This window comes from Stigmatopora nigra, chromosome 17 (assembly GCF_051989575.1).
Source record: "Stigmatopora nigra isolate UIUO_SnigA chromosome 17, RoL_Snig_1.1, whole genome shotgun sequence".
Classification (NCBI taxonomy): domain Eukaryota; kingdom Metazoa; phylum Chordata; class Actinopteri; order Syngnathiformes; family Syngnathidae; genus Stigmatopora; species Stigmatopora nigra.
Window position 1 is genome coordinate 5484323 of NC_135524.1, and position 20472 is coordinate 5504794.

Sequence of the window (20472 nt, forward strand, 5' to 3'; positions counted from 1 at the left end):
CACAGCCCTTGTGAGGATAAGTGGCATTGGATAAATTTCACACATTAGAAGTGCTGAGATTCATACAAGTACCCTTGGCTTTTATTAACAACAACATTCACAGTCATAAAATATCTACTCTACTGCATGAACATTAATTCCCTCCATTCATTGATCAATAAAAGCATAAAGTAACAGAACAACAATATCTTTGTTTAGCTTTGGCTTTAAGTGTGCAGTGGAAATCTTAAATAAATTGCAGCACTATGGAATTAATATTTTCATGTAAACAGATTCAGCCTAAATGAAAGCCTGAATCTATTTTTTTCTAAATAATGCTCCTTACATTGCAAGGATGGGGAGTGAATATTTTTTCAGATAACCTATTTATGGCAATAACCCAATTTAAATTAAACGCATGAAAAGTACACAAAAATAAATGAGCACAAGATCCTTCTCAGCCTTTTAGATGAGGAAAAACATTGTTCCCTTTACAAATTATATGACTTGAGACAAACGGTGAATTTCCCTGTATACCCTGAAGTTGTAACACCCCTCCTTTATTTATAATAAAATGTTAAAAGTATGTTAAAAATGAGGACTTTTCTGAATTTCAACAGAAAATAAACCGATGAAAATTAGCATGATAGGTAGATAAAAATTCAAGAGAAAATACTCATTTCAAGTGCTCAATGGACATACTGTTACCTGTTGGAAGTGGCAGTAGTGATTGTCTATTCCGACCCAACGAACCTAAGAATAAAGCTTTCTTTTTTTAAAATCCTGAGTTAAATACAGTCACACTGCCAGTGCAGGACCAAAAATATATCAGTTTGTCTTTGGTTTTGCATAAGAGTCTGTGCAAAGAGGATGAAAACGTGCCTCAGTTTCATGGTCACTTTCAAAAGCACTTCCTCTTGCCAAAATATCTTCTCAACTTTGGTAATGTCATTTCTCCATCTGACTTACCTAAAAATCTTGACCATCTCAACATTGTTGTCACTGAATCTAAAGTGGTGATTCCAGCCAAAGGGAATCCCAGCACAGTGTTACCTTCCATTGGTCCTTAGGTTTGCAATATTCAGATGTTCTCAGCTCTTTCAGGGACCTCCCTGATGCTGCTCTGAGGCCCAAAACGGGCCGCAGGGCGCCTCCGAATGCTTCGTCCAGAAGCGATGAGGTCCGCATAGCCTCGAGAGTGAGAGAAGGCATAACCAGAGCGGCGAGAAAGCGTCCCACGTTGGAAGCCGGGTCTTGCCTTTTTGGCTTCCTGTTGCATTTCCAATTCATAGCGCTTTCTGTTTCTCTGGATCTTAAGGAAAGGTTCAAAAAACAAAAATTATAAAACAAAAGTGGATAAATGTAACCTAAAATGCTGTTAGACTTAAATAATAGAAAGTCACAGTGCAATACATGATATGGTTAACCACATTTTCAAATATAGAGATCTGAATTTACCTTATCACCAACAGAAGGCCAGATGATTTTGTGGAGAAACTGGATGCAAATGACCGGAAGCAGGCTTATTCCCACTGTGAGGATTATGGTTAGCCACAAATAAGGCTGGCGCATAGCATTTGATGCAGCACCTACAAGGAATGAGGCATTGATTAACACGGTTGATGTCAAGCCAGTTGGATTTGAGGTTTTTTGAAATACTTCAATGATCTACTGACCAGTAAAGGTGAATTGCCGGGGGAAGATGACATGAATTCCCGCACTGTGCAAATCGAATATAATCCCAAAGTAGATGGCTATGCTTCCTAACACGGCAAAACAGTTGACAAAGGTCCAGTACGAGGTATCCAGGGAGATCTAAAATGGCAAAAATGATAACATATGACGCTGTTAAACCCACTGAAAAAAAGGGTAAAATTCTCTCTAAATTTATACTCCGATTAAGAGTAGCTAATGAAAGGGTCATCTCTTTAAATGTTCAATTTAATCATTAGTCAATACAGTAGTTGATAGTAATTAATAATGCCAAAACATTGGCGTAAAGTTGTCATTCTTTAAATGACTAACCTGTAAATTCACAGTAAAAACTAGTGACGAGGCAATGACAACTGCAAATGATTGGTAATCTGAGGGGGCTTCTCCATCTTGTCCCATGGTTTGCAGGAATGCTCCGTAAGGAATGAAGAAGAGGATGAGGGACACAAAGATTCCATGGAACAAACTAATGAAGAATGTCTTGTAGTTGAAGAACAAGCTCTGCTGGCCAGGCAAGTATAACTTGGGAAATTTGAGACTCAATCGGTCATTAACATCCTGCAGAAAATGAAATTATAAAAAGGTGATCAATTTCAAACAAACACTCAAAGATTCTGAATTCAATAGTTCTCAGCACTGTATTTAGAAGAAAATCATTAAAATGACCTTACATCATCTTTAAATTCAATATATTATATTCCATATCACCCTTAAAGTTCTGTCAATATCATCGAGTAATAATCCTAAAATGCTCAAATGAATCAACTTTTAAATATGTTCCTCTATTGGGTTCTTTAAATTTAAATTGAGTACCTCTGACCTAAAAAGGCAGACACTTGTAAACCAGTTTTTTTTTCCTTTTGTGTGTCAAGAGTAATGGAGAGCAAAGAACAAATAGCACACCTTAAGTTCCTTCATACTTTGTCATGTTAATGTGACATGGTACAAATCACGCGATTTACTTAGGAGACACACCTAAAAAACATTTTCCATAGTCTCCTATGAACTGTGGCATTTGGTGCTAAAATAAATTTATTCGGGGTTCACAATACATTCAGATCTCACAATATATATAATTTATACCAACCTATAAGCATAACCCTAAAAGGGATTTTTTTTTTACCTGGTCAAGGAGTCCAACTAGAAGAACAGGTAAGCTGCTGTAAAAAAGATTGTAGAGGGTGATGAACCAGTCCTCATAGGCAATCTAGAAAAACAAAAACAATTAAGGGTGTTTGATAACATGAACATTTTCACAAAGGGGGAACAAGCTTCATACCTGTGCCGAGTATCCACTGAAGAAGGAGTACCAAAAATGAACCAATGTGAAGGCAAAGTTCTTGAAGAAGAAGAACCGAAGGAATTTACACATTCTAATGTAAGACCAACGTCCGTGCACCAGGAGAAGTCGTTGCAAGTAACGGAACTGAGCAAAGGCAAAGTCACTGGACATTACAGCTTGCATGCCCTCTTGACCACTGATGCCAACACCAATATCGGCAGCTGAAGGGACAATCCAAGGCAAAGAGATTCATTACATGTTTCTAAAGTCGACCTCTGCAAATTTGCAATTTATCCCCCTCAGTTCAGCCTGATTGCCAAGTAAAGCTAAAGGTTTATTGCTGCCTTCAATGAAAAGCTTGTATTGTGAAATACAGCTTGTCTTCCATACACAAAATTACGGATTGGAAATATTACACTATAAAAACATTGTAGCAGGAAAAACAAGAACAAGTTGTTCTTGCCATACATCTCAAAAATGCAAGCAGACATGACTAAAGCCTTCTTGTTGAACAATGTAATGTTTAGTTTTTCATTATTTTTAAGTTGTTCTATCCGAGCGTATGGTACAGTTATGGGTAAGACTTTTAGTAAATTATAATCAATTACATGCACAAATTTGCTATTAACACCCAAGCCTGTCTAAAGTTCCATTCAAAAGCTACTATAGTAGATATAAGCATACATACTCTTTATCATATTGACATCATTGGCCCCATCTCCGATGGACAAGGTCACTGCTTTCTTATACTTCTTCACCAAACTGACCACGTTTGCTTTCTGCTTTGGTGTGACACGACAGCAAATCACAGATTCACATTCGCAGGCCATGTCTACAAAGTCAATCTGGAAAGAAAAAAATGTTTTTTGGTCATAACACAAAGCATTATATCAAAACTTAGTGTTGTCTATTCTTTTTTTTTTGGTTCTTTTTAACCTGTCTCATCTCTTTTTCCCACTCATTCATTGGCTGGCCATCCTGAGGGCTAGGAGGCGGTCTCTTTCCCAAACGACGGAGACGCAAACGGCGACGTTTCTTCTTCTTTTCATACAGAATTTCATTCTAGGGACAAAGACCATCGTGATGTGGACGGAGATGTTTTTGGGCAGACATCTAGCTATTTTCCTACTTGATATCTCACAGTATAATGAATAATTATAGGAGAGGAAAGCAACAAATGCTAGTAATAGTTAAAAATATTTACCAGCCAGCCACCAGTGATAATAAGTGCATTTTTGCCCGGTTCTGGGAAAAATGGCTCTGAAGGTTTCTTTTTTCCACGACTATCAGTAAGTGGCTCACGTCTCCTCTTAGCTTGACGGAGGCTCAGCTTCTCACTAGTAATTTAAAAAAATAAAAAAAGTGATGAGTCTATGACACTGCCTTGGCATCTTTGATACTTTGGGATGCAAATGACATATTTAGACACGATTAATTGATCATATTTCAATATTTTTATTTCTGTATTTAACAGGTGGAGCTTAAGAAATTCAATTTTATAATGTAATCATAGTTAACCTACTTTACATCTTCTCCGTAGTGAATTTGCATGTCATCTGTCAAAAGAGAGCACGAAAATCCAATGTTCTCTGCAGTTTCTATGAGGGGATAAAAAAAGGAAGAAAGAAAACAGATGAATCTGTGTACAAGCTTTCATTGCAGGAACTACAGAGTTTTTTAGTGCTTATTATTGATTATGTCAAACCTTTTTTATCTCCAGTCAGGACCCAAATCTTGATTTCAGCCTTGGCTAGTTGGGCAATGGTTTCTGGTACTCCTTCCTGCAGTTTGTCTTCAATGGCTGTCGCTCCAATAAGCTAGACAGGAAAAAATGTTTTTTGTTTTTAATACAATATATGATGTGAATTGCCAGCACTCAACTACTCTGGGTAGGGAATAATATCAGTTTGTACTTTTATGGCATCATTTGTAATGATTCCATTGCACTGGCTGTTATAACTGCACATATCAAGAGCTATTGAATGCATTTAGACAATTAATTCACTTTTCAAAAGAAAAACTTTCTGGATTTTCCACTCACCAGGAGGTTATTCTCAATCAGCTCATAAACTTGATCCAAGGCATCCTCTCTGTTGACCATGGTCACCTGAGCCTCCATGTGTTGCCTGGACCAAGCTTCATACTCACTAATAGTGATGTCTTTGTAGCATAAGCACAGTGTTCGCAGAGTCTCCCTGGCAAATTTCTTCAGAGAAAATAGCACAAAATAAACTCGCATCTTTGCATTTCACTACCATTAAGGAAAACACATTGCACTCATTGAATCGAGAGTTAAGCAAAATGAACTCACATCCAGCGCTATTTGAGAGGATTCTTTGTGCTTGGAATTGGGTGAAAGTCGTTGGTAAATGACTGTATCGGCTCCTTTACAGTAAAGACGAATACGACCATCAGGAAACTTCACTGAAAGGGCAAAATATGAACAAATTAAATAAGATTACGCTGCTAAGTATAACTGTACAATTAAAAATATTAGTAGTAGTACACATACAAATGATTGACATCCGTTTGCGGTCAGAGTTAAAGTCAAGCAACGCCAGCATCTCATAGGTTTTTTCCTGATCCATTTCACGGATGGTGATGGTATCCTGAGTTCGTGAAAGGAAGACAAAGCCAAAATTCCGAGCTGCCGTCACAAGTGCACCCTCATCTGGAGATGCTGCTTGGTACACCAATTCCCCTAAATATGGAAAAACACATTTAAATTAATTTTAAACCTAAGTGCTCTTGTCCAATTCCTGAAATGAAATGTTATCAGAAAAATTAATAATTACCATCCTTGTTTTCCACCATGACAGTGTGACAAAGGGAGAGGAGTCTGAAGAAGTCAGTTGCATCTTTATCCTTCTTAGATCGCAAACAGGCAACCAGTGAATTGTCCATGAACTGAAACTTTTTGTCAGCATGCGGATTCCAGCTCCAGTCAACTGGCTTTTAGGAAAGAAGCAAAAAAACATTTTAGTGTAATTCCGGTGAAGAAAACAATCAAATATGATATTTTTTTTGTAGAATGTTACCTTTCCACGATCCAAAGTCACTCCCTCAGAAGTAGTAGGATCACCTGTGCGAATTTAGGCAAGATTACCATGCAAGGTCATTTTTTTAACCACATTATATTCAGTATGTTTGGATATTTACTGTTACCATAGTTGTGTCCTGCGATAGTGCACTTTTTGAACTGCATGACATTTTGTGTCAGTGTTCCTGTCTTATCTGAAAAGATGTATTCAATCTGGCCAAGTTGCTCATTCAGGGTAGTAGTTCGAGCCTTTCAAAAAATAAGATAGAATACAAAGTTACTATCAAATTTGCATTTTTTTGAGTCCTAACGTCATCACAATCGTTCAAGCTACTGTACTTCTAAAGTGAGAAAACAATGTTTAGTTAAATGGCTAGCACAGCAGTACTTGCACCTTTGCCGATGTATCTTTTTCTGCATAGTACATTTGTAGGTCCCAGTTGATGAATTTACTCTGGCCGAGACGAATCGCCTCCACGCTGGAAACAGAGCAACAAAACAGTAATTTTACACCGAGTTGGGTGTATATTATCTGAGCATAATAATGCAATTTCCAACTAACTACCACAAAAAAACGTTTTGCTAATAAACATAGTTGCACCTCTTATATATAAAAAGGGAAATTTGGTTTACCAACCTGACATAAAGTGAAATAGGCACCATGGTGTTCAGAACAATGAGGTAACCCCAGAAACTGAGGAATCCTCTGTAGGATGTACTATCAGTTCTACCATCATTAAGGTACCAGGCATTGGACCCGATTTCGTCGTACCAGAAGCTGTGACCAATGGCAAGTCCTGCTGATGCCAAGAACAGGAGGGCAAAGATCTAGAGAGTTGTGAGGAAGAAAACAAAACACAGATTTGACTTCCTTTTTGTATAACGACATGCTCCATATGTGTTTAGGGAAACTTCCACATATTGAATGTATGTTTGGTTATCATTAGAATGTACCCTCACAAACAACACACTAAGTAACATTGTATAAAATTGTGAAATCAGTAGTGATAATATCAAACTTACAATGTAGACCATGTAGTTCATCAACTCGTCAATCTTGGTCCTCTTGAATCTAGTCTTTCCACCATTTCTCATGATTTTTGTATCAGCACCTTCAGGAGGGGATTATATAAAATGTTAGCCTTACTTTTCAGGAGGATATAAATCTGTTTTATACAGATTCTGAAATGCTCTGGTCAAATTAAAGTTCAACGTTAAGAATTATCATGTGGACAGGACATTCAGACCTGCAAAAATGACGAGTCCGTGACTGACTTCAGTATTTCTGATCTTGCAACCTCGGAGAAGCGTGTTGTCCAGGCCCAAGGGATGGCGCTGACCCTTCCAGTGCATTACCCCTATGAACTTATCCAAGCGGTTGTTGGGTTCCTCACATTCAATTAGTGCTACAAAAAGAGAGAGAGAAATGTGGACCAAAAAAATGCAACTCTATTGCCATTGTGTTTAGGAATTACGCACTTTTTAAATAAAAAGTAGAGAAGAATGGAAGGCAACCTTACCCTACATCCTAATGAATACAATAATGGTTCGCAGCAATAAAAGACGGACAAAATATGCATGTTTTACCATCAAATTGTGCCAATTGACGTTCTTCCTGCAGTCTTTCATCAGTTATTTTCAGTCCCATCTTGAATTTCAGGTTAGTTTCTCTAGGGTAAAAAAATAATAAAAATCACATCATTCCTTCTTGGTTAAAATAAATTGAATTAAATACAATCGTTAGTCACTAGTATTCCCTTTTCCCCAAATTAAAAGTGGCAGTTATCTTAAAGAAAGACAAAAAGCACTTAATCAAAAACAAAACCTTTCTTGACATTATAAATGAAGGGCATTCACTGTAGTATGTATAGTATTTCAGAGTATTTTCTTTTTAATATAAAAATATACATTTTTACCCATCAAGTTCTGCTGTTTCAACATAGCACAGGCTGTTTGGGTTTGAGGTAGATAACAGCAACAGATCTGCCTGAAAAAGAAAACCACACAATACAATTTGACAACTGAAGACTAAAAAACATACCTGCATAAATCAGTTTGTTTTCAGAGTTCACTACACACAGTAATATACCCCATACATAGGGTCATCATTACATTATTTATGAGCAAGGGAAAATACAGTATTTGACAGCACATTCATTATTATAACTGTCGCAGCCGATTAAAACAGTGCAAATAACGTAAAAAGACAGCACTTGTCCTCAAAAAAGATTGTATCCGAGCTTACTTTGGATAAACTATAGACCTGTTGCCTGTTTCACAAACAAATTCATATTTATGGGAAATTTATACATACCGGAATGAAGTCATTTTTCTTTAGACGGACCACATCACCAACCTGGATGTGTCTCCATTTTGACTCTTGAAATCTGAGCCAATGAATATGAAAGGAACAATGTAATTGTAATAGATACATTGATTTTGACCTTAACATACAAAGAATACATTTTTTTTATAAGAATGACAGTATAAATATAGGGAGTACTTGCAAAATGTAGTGAATGTCAAGTTGATGTAGTGAAGAAGTTCTGTTTTTACCTGCCGTCGAGCATGACCTCACATTTTCTGTTATTAATCTCCTTGTCCATCCTATGTCGAGCCTGGAGGGCAAAACAAGAGAATGTAAGTTAAGTATTAAAATAAGACTATTTTCCGACTTCAGAAATGTATTAATAGACCTAAAATCTAGCATCATTCAGCACAGTCAAAACATATTAAATGCACTGCTTTTTTTTAAACTTAGCTGAATATACTAAATATTAGATGGCAGTATATGTATATATATATGTATATAATCAGAGTAGTAGTGAGTTTTAAAATTGCTTTTCTTACAAGATCGTCCACAAGGTCTTTAATAGCAGTTACTCCCAGAACCACAACCAGAGGAATCAGAGTAGTGTACCAAGGCAGAGTTGAAATAGCCGGAATACACTAAGAAAACAATAAATGTACAAAAAAATCATATTACAATGCATCTATTTTTATGTTTTGTGTACATGTGCTCCTAACCAAAAGTGATTGTTTGGGACATCTTACCTGTAGGATGAGCAGGGCCAGGAAGTAAAGGTTGGCAACTCTCTTAAACTGCTCATACAAGTTTTTGGGAATGAATGTGAAGACATTGTATTTGTACGTCTTGATGGCATTCCCCTGCAACAATGACGATTGAAAATGAGTACAGAGCGAGCATGAGGAAATGATGTTACATTTATTATTGCTATATTTTTTTAAATAATTAGGTACAGGAACACAATATGGTTTGGTTACCGTAAACTTATTCTCATGTGAGACATTTGACAAATGCATTATATATTGGCTATTTTGATTCATGGTTTGTGATGTTTTACTTACAGAATACCGGCTCTTCTTGATGCAAAGGAATGTTTTTTTGTCAAATTCTGGCAAGTGGTGGTAAGGTCGGTCATTGGCTTTCACTTTCCAGCCAATGTCTAAAAAAACAAAACAAAAACTGAGCTTCAGCCATTACGGAATCTCTACTTTTATCAAGGTGTCTGTGCTTAAACATAGTTGACAGTTCCACAATTGCAAAAAAAATGCTTCAACTTCCCTTCAAGAGTAATGAGATATGCAGAAAATGAAATCTAATAATCTGATTAGTTCCTCACCAGTAGGTCTAATTTCTCCAGGAGGTTGTGGGGCTCCTGGCGTCACCTCTTCTTCCTCTTCTGTACTGACACCCAGCTCATCATCGGTCTCATCATCACTGTATGGCATGACCTCATCGTCGGGCTCCTCAGATGTGTGGGTGCCCACACGGCGCATACTCATTTTGAAACTAAAGGTATCATAGAGAAAGAGAGAAAATTATTCATATTTTAGAAAAGTACTAAACTGTAATATAAACTATGTTGTCCTATAAACAAGTAGGTTGTTAATTTATAGGGAGTAAAAAAACAGATCATAGCTTTGCTGACATTTCGTTGTCTTGGGCTGAATTACTACAGACTACATTGGGTGTTAGTGATAAGACCAGATCAGCACCTAACAAACAGTAAATGAAATCAGTGTTATAAATGGACTATTGAACCAAGGAAAAATGGTGACCTATTTTGAATTCAGGGCAAAACAACCTGCACGTGTTGTAATCAGTGCCGACAGACTTCAACACATAGTACTTATTGTCATTTATTTTTAGTTTTCATATTTTTGTTTTGTCTATCTCCAATTCCACCGTGACAATGCAAAAAAAAAACAGTTCTAGATTTTTTTTTCTTAACTCTAAGATGAGATACTTTGTTGGTTTTGTTTGGCTAAGATTTGTAGTTAATTTCATAATTACCATTATGCCTTAAAATAAATTCAATTACTGTCTTTCTTGTTTACTTTAAATAAGTTTAGACAATGTCTAAGACATAGAAGTCAACATTATCCATTTCATTAGAGGCCTCGTCCAACCCAGAAAACAGGTTTTGTGGTATCTAGCTGCGGAAGATAACTATGGTAACAATAAGGGGGGCGGGGTAAGCGATCTGCCAAGTTGGGTAGAGGAGAGCATATCGTAATGACGACAGTGAAACCTGAGACGGGGGAGGGGGTGCCTCTGCTCTTGTTCAGACAGGTAAGGTGAAGGAGAAGAATTGAACGTCATACAAAGTGCAACACACACACACACACACAAAGATGTCACGCAGTGAGTAAATAAAAGCAAAATTGATATCTTTCTAGCAGCATCGTAGCACAGGCGATGTAGGATAAATAATTTATGCAACAACAACAAAGGGGTGCAATTCAGAGTCATTTTACAGTCTACATTGATAGAGTCCTAGATCAGCTGACAATATTAGTACAATTTCTGGTGATTGACTTCTACATTGGGAGGACTCCATGTGTGTGCCAGTCTGACACATTTGGGCCAAGACAACTCATATTAAAGTATCAGTTAAAAGGCTTTGGGGAATATCGCTGCTGCTGCTGCACCTGAAGTTCTTTTGCACATGTAGTTAATAAAGAGAATGCAAAAGATAAAAGTAGCGCTTGCTTTTGAGAAGGGCAACACAAAGCAAACCAGTTATCATTTGTCATGAGTGATGTTTATTTTGCCAAATTGATGATGTTGCAAAAATAGTTTTGCCCTTCAGAAACAATAGACAAGAGGGCTTTACAGTAGATTTTGTGCGGAGTCAAAAATATAGCTATTCCCATTGAGTCATGTCTTAGGGAAAAACTCATTAGTACATCTCATAGCAGGACTTCATTCTGCCTAACCTCCTGTGAATGGTGCTGATAATTTCATATGCATTTTCATATCAGTTGAGGAGTAAACTATTCACAGAGATGACTATCAAGTGCTTCACTATTGTTGAATAGCCCCTGATAAACTGTCACTTAGTCAATTATTGATCAGATTGTTTGGTCTATATTGATGGCATGAAAATAAGAGTCAACCCTTAAAGTATGACATTGGATCAACATGAAAATCAGCACTTCCCGAAGAAGACATATTTCCCTAATCAAAAAGTTGTCGCATTGCTTGTTTTAAGTAAATAAAGAGGCAGGTTGCTAGACCTCCACATTGTGTTAAAACACAACACACTCCTTAACAGCCTTTACATGGTCCAAAAAGTGAAGTATATATATTTTCAAGACATTTCTTGTGTGTAATGTTAAAAGATTCTGACTGCTGATGACAATGTTGTGTTGTGAGTAAGACTTTGGCACAAGTTTTTTTTTGTTGTTGTTGTTGTTGTTGTTGTTCCAGATACCAATCTCAATTAGCACCTATGACAATTTGTGTTTTTCTGAGAGACTTGGTATGTAAGACTGGGTCCTGAAGGACATTTGTTTTTTTCCAGTGTCATTGGCATTGAAAGTCAGAAATGGTCTGGTTTATCTTGTTGTGGGTTTGTCCATTTTAAGACAATTGGTTGCCTTCAGGTTAGGTTCCTGTGTAAATCCTCTACCAAAACTTCAGAAACACAACTAAATAGATAGATTTTTGCACTAATGGGTTACAGTTTTTATATTGTAGCACAAAGGACTTAAACTCTGTTTGATGAATTGTTGAAATTCTGCCAAGAGCAGGAGGATGACCTCAAGAAATCACAATTAAGCTAAATTAAAACTCACTAGTTGGGTTAAATAATTGGATGGTTGTTCTCAGATATGACTACAATTTGCAGGAAATAAAAGATCAAAAAGTCAAAATTCAAGAGGCATTGGTTTAATTTCGAGAGCACCTAGCAATATGAATAAAAATGGCTGTTCTCTAATTTGTTCAATTAGTTATTGTGGTTGTATTTTGTATTAGTGTGTATATTTTTCATGTATAATGTCCAACAATTTCCTTTTGATGGCTAAAGTGCCACACACAATAATAAAGAAATTAATGAATTCCAAATTGTGCATTGAGATCTTTGATATTGTATTTTGGGGAAATATTTGAACCTGTATATTCCTTATTTAAAAAGGTAACACCACAATTCGAGTGTAAAACATATTTTGAACATTAGGCGAGAACTCCTACCTTTTTTTCTGGTGACAATGAGGTAATGGAAAAAATACTTGGAATAAAGTATTTTTTTGCCATTTACTCACAAGATCAAGGTAAAATACATATAAAACATCTCAGATCCAGATGAAAATGGACTAAAAAACACTTAAGAGAAAGACAGAAGTGAGAATGAAACAAAAGTAGTCACAGGTGAGCCACTGACACTCCCTTCGAGGTTCTTAAAACAACTTTTCCACATCAAACTGAAGAAAGAAAGAAAAGCTAAATAAAGATGCTTAAAATGAAAAACAACTGTACTCACCCAGCACGTGTTATTTGCTGAAGGACGTTAACAAGTTAAAACATTGATGAATCGAGCTCTGCGTGGGTGTCCAGGCGCTGTGTCACCGCACCATGTTTCGCTCCTTCTTCTTCCTGCTTGTTCAGAGGATCCACGGCACCCCGCCCTTCCTACTCCCCCCACGCAACTTTACCTGCCGGGCCTTTGCTAGCCGACACGACCGGTTTAACTCGTTACACACACAAAAAACACTTGGCGTGGTAGCACCGTGGCGTTCGATGAGCGCTCGAGCGCAAATCAGCGCCGATCAGGTAATGACAAGGTGTCCTGGTCACATGATAGGCAGGTCATTGTATTTGTTGGTTTGTGCGCCTATTACTTTTTCTATAAGTGTTTGGACACGTTTTCATTCAAAACATTGAGAATCATGTCCATATTTTGACTGGAGAAAATGATGTACAATCAATGTTTGTATGTATACTTTTTGTCACCTTTCCCTCATTTATATGTGGTTTATTTTATAATTCTTTCATCACTCATTCAATGGGATGTATACCTTTTCCCGATGCAACACCTAAATCTCCCCAAGATATGATCATTAAAGGATGACCTTACTTTTTAAGTAATACTCTTAGCCCCTATCCAGTTTGTTTTCCATATCTCCCTCCACCAATACACCTGAATCAAATGGCCTATCGAGATTATTTGATTCAGGTGTGTTTGTGGAACCAGACCAGATAGGGGCTCACGAGGACCAGGTTTTGCCACCCTGCTATATTTCATTCTTTGCCTGCCGTTGAAAATCTAATTCATTTAAACTCGGACGAGGCCCTGTGAATTTTCATTTTTCAGTGCCAATCACCCCCATCTACACTATGTTTATAGGCAGGTGAGTGTTTTCTGGGTTGGCCTCACGGATCTTTGGTCCAGGGTTCAATTCACTGTGTGTAGTTTGTTCTCCCTGGGCTTTTGTGGGATTACTTTGGGTTCAACACATATATTAATATACAAGACATGACACTCCCATACATGTGGTGGCGGTAGTCCTAATTTTCAGGTACATGCCTGCGACAGGACACAAGCAGTGCCTTTCTCCCTTCCTATTGGTCAATCACACCGTCACGTGTTGATTCACTTGTCTTTTGGAGTGTGGCTAGCAAATAGAAAGCCAATTTAGCTACTTTTGACACTAAGCTAAAATACTACGATATAAATTAAAATAATAGTGTTATTTTCGGAATAGATCCGAAGTGAAAAGGCCACGCTGCATTAATTGTCTATAATTTTAACATGGTCGGAGTTATAGTAATCGGGAGTGATCCTGAATTTCTACTGGAGCTAGCGGCCGCCGGCTCCAGGCTCGCCGTGGTAAAGTTCACAATGGCCGGGTAAGATCCACCTTACAGGCAACTATGTCTCTTTACGATGTGACACGCGATCTCCTTTAAATGCTTCGAAGAAATGCTATTAACGATGTTGTTGTGTAATATATCTGAAATAACAGCTAAGTTAGCGTCAAGCTAACGAGCGTTACGATTTCAAGATGAGTTCCTTACAATGACATAGCACTATTACACTGACTTGGCAATGGGACAGTTTTCAATGGTGATACGGCTGTTATAAAAATTTGATATTGTTTTATCACTAGAATGTTCTCTGGTATATTAAAAGTAAAGTTTATATCCTTATGTTGTCCAGTACTTGTACATTTCCTCTGCCATTCTGTCAAATTGCACATATATTGCATTTCCCTGTTTCATTAGATCTTAACAATCGATTATTATTAAACCCAGTCAGGTTATTCAATTGTTTACAGACATGTTAAATATTGTATGTTTCACTATTTAGTATCAGTCCAGTGCACAACTTCTGGAGTGAGACATAGAAGGCAGTATGTAGGATCATAATAATTTGCTATTTACTAGATATGACATAAGGGTTATTTAATATTGCTTCTGTCCTCTGAGCATTTTCGTGTTATCATGGAAATTTCATAGAATGTTCTTTTTGTTATTGTTTTTCAGGTGCCGGCCATGTGTCAGAATAGCTCCAGCCTTCAACATGTTGAGTAACAAGTATCCCCAAGTTGTCTTCCTTGAAGTTGATGTCCATGTCTGTCCGGTCAGTATAATGCTTTGCAGAGGCAATACACTTGATTTAGTTCAGGGTGTTATCCACATTTTCGCAGTCAGTTGATATTAAACAGAATAAGCAGTGTTTAAAATACTGATGTTGAGATCCAAAGGGATATTGCATTTTTGACAAACTCTTTGGATGCACATGTAGCTTGTGCCTGCAAAAAGGAAACGATTAAGGCCATTTGACTAAACACTCTCTCTCTCTCATTCCCAGGCAACAAAGGCAGCCAACAATATATCAGCCACACCGACATTCTTATTCTTCAGGAACAGGGAGCGGCTGGAGCAGTATCAAGGTGTGGATGCTGCGGGTTTAGAAGAGAAGATCAAACAGCTCACAGAGAGTGAGCTAGGAAGTGGCGAGGATGCTGATATTCCAAAGGGATATGTAAGTTGGCACCATTGGTATGCATACTGTAGAAATGGGTCATGTACAAAGTGACAGGATTTACTGAATTTTAGGCGTGGTGACTATCAAATAAAGCTAACAAGTACTACAGTAAACTATTTTCTTTTCAGATGGACCTCATGCCTTTTGTCAACAAAGCTGGCTGTGAATGCCTCAATGAGAGTGATGACTACGGCTTTGACAAATGCTTAAGTAAAGACTCTTCTTACATGGAATCAGACTGTGATGAACAGGTAATAACAACAAGCAGAACAATAGGCTAATGCCACATCCTCAAGATATTAAGACTTTTATTTTTTCGATCACCCTCTTCTGAAAATGTTTAGTACTACTACTAAAGAACTACTGCGTTAATCTTAAAAATGTGACTTGTACATCACTTTTGCAGTTGCTGATAACGATTGCCTTCAACCAGCCTGTGAAGCTCTTCTCGATGAAGCTACAGTGTTCAGACTTTGGTGAGTTTTCTTTTTTTTGTTGCACTGATCTAAACTTCAGTGAATCCAATTTTTGATAGTCCACTTGTTCTTTTCCTGATTTGCTTTTTCAACCATGCAATTTGTTTCCTCCCTTATTCATTATCCAGCACAAGCTCCTAAAGTGGTAAAGATATTTATCAATCTCCCACGGTCCATGGGTTTTGATGATGCAGAGCGAAATGAAGCCACCCAAACTCTGGAGCTAGCAGAAGAAGACTACAAAGATGATGGAATAATTCCATTGCGCTATGTCAAGTTTCAGAATGTGCAGAGTGTGACAGTAAGAACCAGATTGTTCCTGGCATTTGATTGCCTTACTCACATTTGAAACAATGTGTTTATATTTAAGATACATACATAAGAGTGCATTCCTAATTTGTTGTATTCCCCCCCCCCCCCCCCCCAATTTTCCAGTTGTTCATCAAATCAAACCAAGGAGACGAGGAGACAACAAAAATAAACTACCTGACATTTATTGGTAACCCTGTTCAGGCCACCAATATGAATGACTTCAAAAGGGTATGAAACCGTCACAACAAACAAACCGCATTTCTAATTTTTTTGTACTAATAAATTGATTCTCTTTTTACTCAGGTTGTGGGAAAGAAAGGAGAGAGTCACTGAGTTGAGACGAGTGGGGGAAAGATCCTACTGCTACATCGGAGGTCACTTTCCTTTGCCAAAGCTGCCACACTTTGAGCAGACATTACACACATGTACACATGCACAGATACTCCTCGACTTGTGATTTAAATAATTGTCAGTCTTAGGAGGAATTTGGTCTATAAATCATTTGTATTGTAATTCAAAGAAAAAAGATCATGTAAATAAAACAGTCCTTTTTCACAGGCATGGATGTTTTTTTTTGTCGACTCTAGGCTGTCACAGCAATTAGATGAACGGGCATCAACATTAATTAACACTTTGATACATAACATGGGAGAAAAGTCACCATGCAGAGTTTTTATTTTCTATGTGCTATAAATTAATTTTGGCATTCAAGATATTCTTTAACCGTGAAGAACAGGGGAAACGGCGATCTCCTAATATTTTTTTATTCCTGTGTTCATGTCTTTTTTGGGGGATGCGGGTTGTGAAAATGGCAATAACTTATTAAGAAAAATAATTTATTCACTAGCTTTTACCCTTTCTGTTTTATTCTGAAACAAATGAAAGTACACACATGTAAACCAAATTATACAAATGATAAATTATTCAGAAATAGTGAACATGACTGGAATTACATTTAACATTTAAAAATACAAGTTACATTTCCATGATTACAATAATCTAATTACAAAAAATGCTTGCATCCAAGGTACAAAGTTTCTTTTACTTTGATAAGAAACAACCGGATGCATTTGGTGTTATCCGTCTCGCTCCTGTCTCGTGATTAGTGGCAGGCACACTTTTACGCAGCGTTTTGCCTCAACGAAAAACTAAAAACTGCAAGACTGCATATATCTTTTTTCCGATTATACTTATTGCTGATCGAGTTCGTTTTGCCTGGACTCGACAAGAAGGCGATGACTCTGTAATCTACTGTTTTGGTGCGTATACACAACGCTAAGCTTTAGATTGTTATCCCCTGAGCTGCTTGCTGTAGCACCCGGAAATCGCGACATCACAACGTTTGTGTTACGTGCAGCACAGCATCTTTAACACCGACTGTGCGTTGTTTGTGTGACAATCGTACATAACGTGAATAATGTACATTTAGTATATATATTTTTTGGAATAATGAAGGAAATAACTTGGGCATCGCATGAGCCATCCGCAAGAATTTTGCAAATTTAGCTGCCCTACACTTCAGTGGTCACATGAGGTCGAGGGCATTTTAGAATTACTCAACCTAGGAACATTTTATAATTACATCCTAGTTACAATGTAAATGCCACAGCCCTTCTAATACCACTGCTGCAACAGATCCGATTTTAGCTTATAGTATGCCAATACAATGAATCAAAAATCCTCTAGTGCTATATGATCATCTCTGGAAGTAATACCTTACTCCTTTGGTCCTGCTCAAATTCATGCAAGGGCAATGACCCATGATTGATATATACATATATATTTTTAATGTATCATCGTAATATTGCATGTAATGATTTTAGTACATTCCACAACAGCTGTCAGCAAATAGGTTGCGATTATTGGTCACTTTAAGGAATACCATTATATGTGCAGGTTTTTGTATTTACTTCACTTCCTCAATTATCCTATATAAATAATACTGTGACATTTTCAAGCATTGATTTGTGTAGCCTATCCTATTAATATTCTGAAGTCTGGCAAAAAAAAAAAACTAATTGCCTGGACCGAAAATGTGAATTTTAATTGGAATTAGAGGTTGTCTGAATGTAAGCACACATATTTACCCAAGACAAGTGTTTAAATATGTGTAGAATTTATGAAGATCTTCACACTTGTATCCCATTTCTAGATCAAATCCTAACGGACAATTCAGCAAAATGTCTGGGAACAATCTGGTCCTACCCATAGTTCTATGGGGTCGCACCGCTCCAACCCACTGCATCAGCAGCCTCCTGGTGATGGACGACTTCAGCACAATCATCACTGGCTGCCATGATGGACAGATCTGCCTTTGGGATATGACGTCCAAGCTGAAGGTAGTCATGGAATATATATAAAATAATAAGGTGCTGTTCATGTAAATGCAGCAATGGTATGGTAGGCCTTCATTGGCCCTCCGACGTGAACTTGACAAGGTCCAATCATTGCTGCTTGCAAATGTAATTGTTTTATTTAATTTTTAAATTTATTTCCATTTTCTCAGATTTGTCCCAGGGCCATGTTATTTGGTCACACTGCCTCCATCACCTGCCTTTCTAAAGCTAGCGCCTGCAGTGATAAACAGTACATTGTCAGCGCATCAGAGAGTGGGTGAGTATGATATACTATATCTCCAATATTATAGTTTTGTATAGCATTTCTGCCAGGGTGTCATCACAGGACTTGGTACTTCTGTCCTTCATGCAATAAAATTAGCCTCATCTACACACTAATAAGGAGCCTCATATACCCACTACTATGGAGCCTCATAGACCCACTAGTATGGAGCCTCATAGGAACTGTCCGTGGTACTAGGGTACCATGGTGTCATCACAGGACTTGGTACTTCTGTCCTTCATGCAATAAAATGAGCCTCATATATCCACTAATATGGAGCCTCATATAGCCACTAATATGGAGCCTCATATAGCCACTAATATGGAGCCTCATATACCCACTAATATGGAACCTCATATACTACCCACTAGTATGGAGCCTCATAGGAACTGTCCGTGGTACTAGTTAGCTACTAGTCAATGAAATATATTAATTTGGATCATTTCCATTTTATGTGTGCACTCCCCTCTGCTTGTATGATCTATGTCATAAAATGTTTTTGTGTATCCAGAGAGATGTGCTTATGGGATGTCAATGATGGCCGCTGTATCGAATTTACCAAACTGGCTTGTGCTCACACTGGGATACAGGTATATATCTATGCTGATTAGTAGTTAATATTATTGACTGTCATATGTCATACATACCATTCATTACATGTAAAATTGGTGAAAAATCCAGGAATGAGTTAATTGAATTACCTAACCATTTGTTTTTCTTTTCTCTATTTACCTTCTTTTATGATTCTCCAGTTCTATCAGTTCACTATAGGCACTGAGCGAGAAGGTCGTTTGCTCTGTAATGGCCATTACCCCGAGATTATTGTGGTAGATGCGACCAGTCTGGAGGTGCTTTACTCACTTGTGTCCAAAATTTCCCCCGACTGGATCAGCTCCATGAGCATCATCCGATCACACCGCACACAAGGTTTAATTGCTTACTTATAATGACCTTCTTGATCCTGACATAATTAATTATCTGTGGCAATTAGCAAATAGTTTTCAGCATCATAAATGCCTTCAAATAAATCTTTGAATGACGTTAATCTATTAATTTTTGTTACATTAATTGAGTAAATTCTTATATTTAGCAGGTAATTTACTTATTCTATATTATTGCAAAGCCTTTCGATCATAAAGATGCAAGCCCATGTTATGACTAAATAAATATTTTTCTCCAGAGGACACAGTCGTGGCAGTGTCAGTGACAGGCATTTTAAAAGTCTGGATCATAACAGCCGAGGTCAATCGGATGCAGGTATAATTGTATTCACTTACCTCATTTTAACACAAAAACATACCTGTAAATGAAGAAAAACATATCATTGTAGGACCTGGACCCAGTGTTTGAAGAGGAGTCCAAACCCATCTATTGTCAGGGTTGTCAGAGTATTTCCTTCTGTACTTTCACTCAAAGCAGCTTGCTGGTGGTCTGCTCCAAGTTCTGGAAGGTAAGAGAGAGTTCACCAACCCAGTACTGCTAGTTGGTTAATTTCTATGTGTAAAGCACAACTATGGATAAACAGTGAAATGTGAATATATTCCTGTTTTCCAGGTTTTTGATGCAGGTGACTATTCACTACTCTGCTCAGTGCCCTGTGACAACGATAAGACTTGGGCTGGCGGAGAGTTTATTGCCACAGACAAAGTCATCATTTGGACTGAAGATGGCTGCAGTTATATTTATAACCTACCAGCCAGGTATAATTGCGATTACATTCACAGCTATTGAGAATTATATTTGCCAAATTTG

The 20472-nt window shown here is 37.5% G+C and overlaps 3 protein-coding genes across 6 annotated transcripts in view; 2 read left to right on the plus strand and 1 right to left on the minus strand.

Annotated features, from left to right (window-relative positions):
- Positions 1-390: 390 nt before the first annotated feature.
- On the minus strand, positions 391-13087 carry atp8b1 (ATPase phospholipid transporting 8B1). Its single transcript, XM_077737005.1, has 30 exons — positions 12806-13087; positions 9659-9828; positions 9384-9481; positions 9069-9182; positions 8865-8963; positions 8571-8632; positions 8329-8401; positions 7931-8001; positions 7602-7684; positions 7262-7420; positions 7038-7126; positions 6652-6842; positions 6409-6493; positions 6140-6263; positions 6013-6056; positions 5770-5926; positions 5487-5675; positions 5286-5398; positions 5016-5180; positions 4680-4791; positions 4497-4572; positions 4179-4311; positions 3911-4036; positions 3663-3819; positions 2972-3195; positions 2816-2899; positions 2005-2250; positions 1656-1794; positions 1438-1568; positions 391-1291 (listed from the first exon to the last, which is right to left on the minus strand). The coding sequence occupies exons 2-30, from the start codon at positions 9819-9821 to the stop codon at positions 1061-1063; spliced, it is 3738 nt and encodes a 1245-aa protein (XP_077593131.1). The 5' UTR covers positions 9822-9828; positions 12806-13087; the 3' UTR covers positions 391-1060.
- An 803-nt stretch (positions 13088-13890) lies between these two features.
- txnl1 (thioredoxin-like 1) lies at positions 13891-16662 on the plus strand. The gene is made up of 8 exons (XM_077737257.1): positions 13891-14172; positions 14809-14905; positions 15137-15310; positions 15442-15564; positions 15720-15789; positions 15918-16090; positions 16225-16329; positions 16405-16662. The coding sequence occupies exons 1-8, from the start codon at positions 14075-14077 to the stop codon at positions 16432-16434; spliced, it is 870 nt and encodes a 289-aa protein (XP_077593383.1). The 5' UTR covers positions 13891-14074; the 3' UTR covers positions 16435-16662.
- Positions 16663-17188: 526 nt separating this feature from the next.
- Positions 17189-20472, plus strand: part of wdr7 (WD repeat domain 7) — a 35233-nt gene continuing 31949 nt past the window's right edge. For all 4 annotated transcript variants that reach the window (XR_013329452.1, XM_077737594.1, XM_077737596.1 and 1 more), the window contains exons 1-8: positions 17189-17360; positions 18254-18440; positions 18608-18714; positions 19232-19310; positions 19473-19647; positions 19901-19977; positions 20051-20170; positions 20275-20420. Coding sequence is in view for 3 of the 4 variants with exons in the window: in XM_077737594.1 (XP_077593720.1) it covers positions 18282-18440; positions 18608-18714; positions 19232-19310; positions 19473-19647; positions 19901-19977; positions 20051-20170; positions 20275-20420 (863 nt within the window). In the remaining variant the exon portion in view is untranslated. The remainder of the gene's footprint in view (positions 17361-18253; positions 18441-18607; positions 18715-19231; positions 19311-19472; positions 19648-19900; positions 19978-20050; positions 20171-20274; positions 20421-20472) is intronic.

Bases quoted from the DNA above. Each gene is read 5' to 3' on its own strand.
- atp8b1 (XM_077737005.1), bottom strand. From the start codon at position 9,821: ATGAGTATGCGCCGTGTGGGCACCCACACATCTGAGGAGCCCGACGAT. The intron at 5,927-6,012 runs GTAACATTCTAC...CTTTCCTAAAAG, and splicing joins TGACTTTGGATCGTGGAAAG to CCAGTTGACTGGAGCTGGAA. The intron at 1,292-1,437 runs GTAAATTCAGAT...CCTTTCCTTAAG, and splicing joins GGCCTTCTGTTGGTGATAAG to ATCCAGAGAAACAGAAAGCG.
- txnl1 (XM_077737257.1), top strand. From the start codon at position 14,075: ATGGTCGGAGTTATAGTAATCGGGAGTGATCCTGAATTTCTACTGGAG. The intron at 14,906-15,136 runs GTCAGTATAATG...TCTCATTCCCAG, and splicing joins TTGATGTCCATGTCTGTCCG to GCAACAAAGGCAGCCAACAA. The intron at 15,790-15,917 runs GTGAGTTTTCTT...TTCATTATCCAG, and splicing joins GCTACAGTGTTCAGACTTTG to CACAAGCTCCTAAAGTGGTA.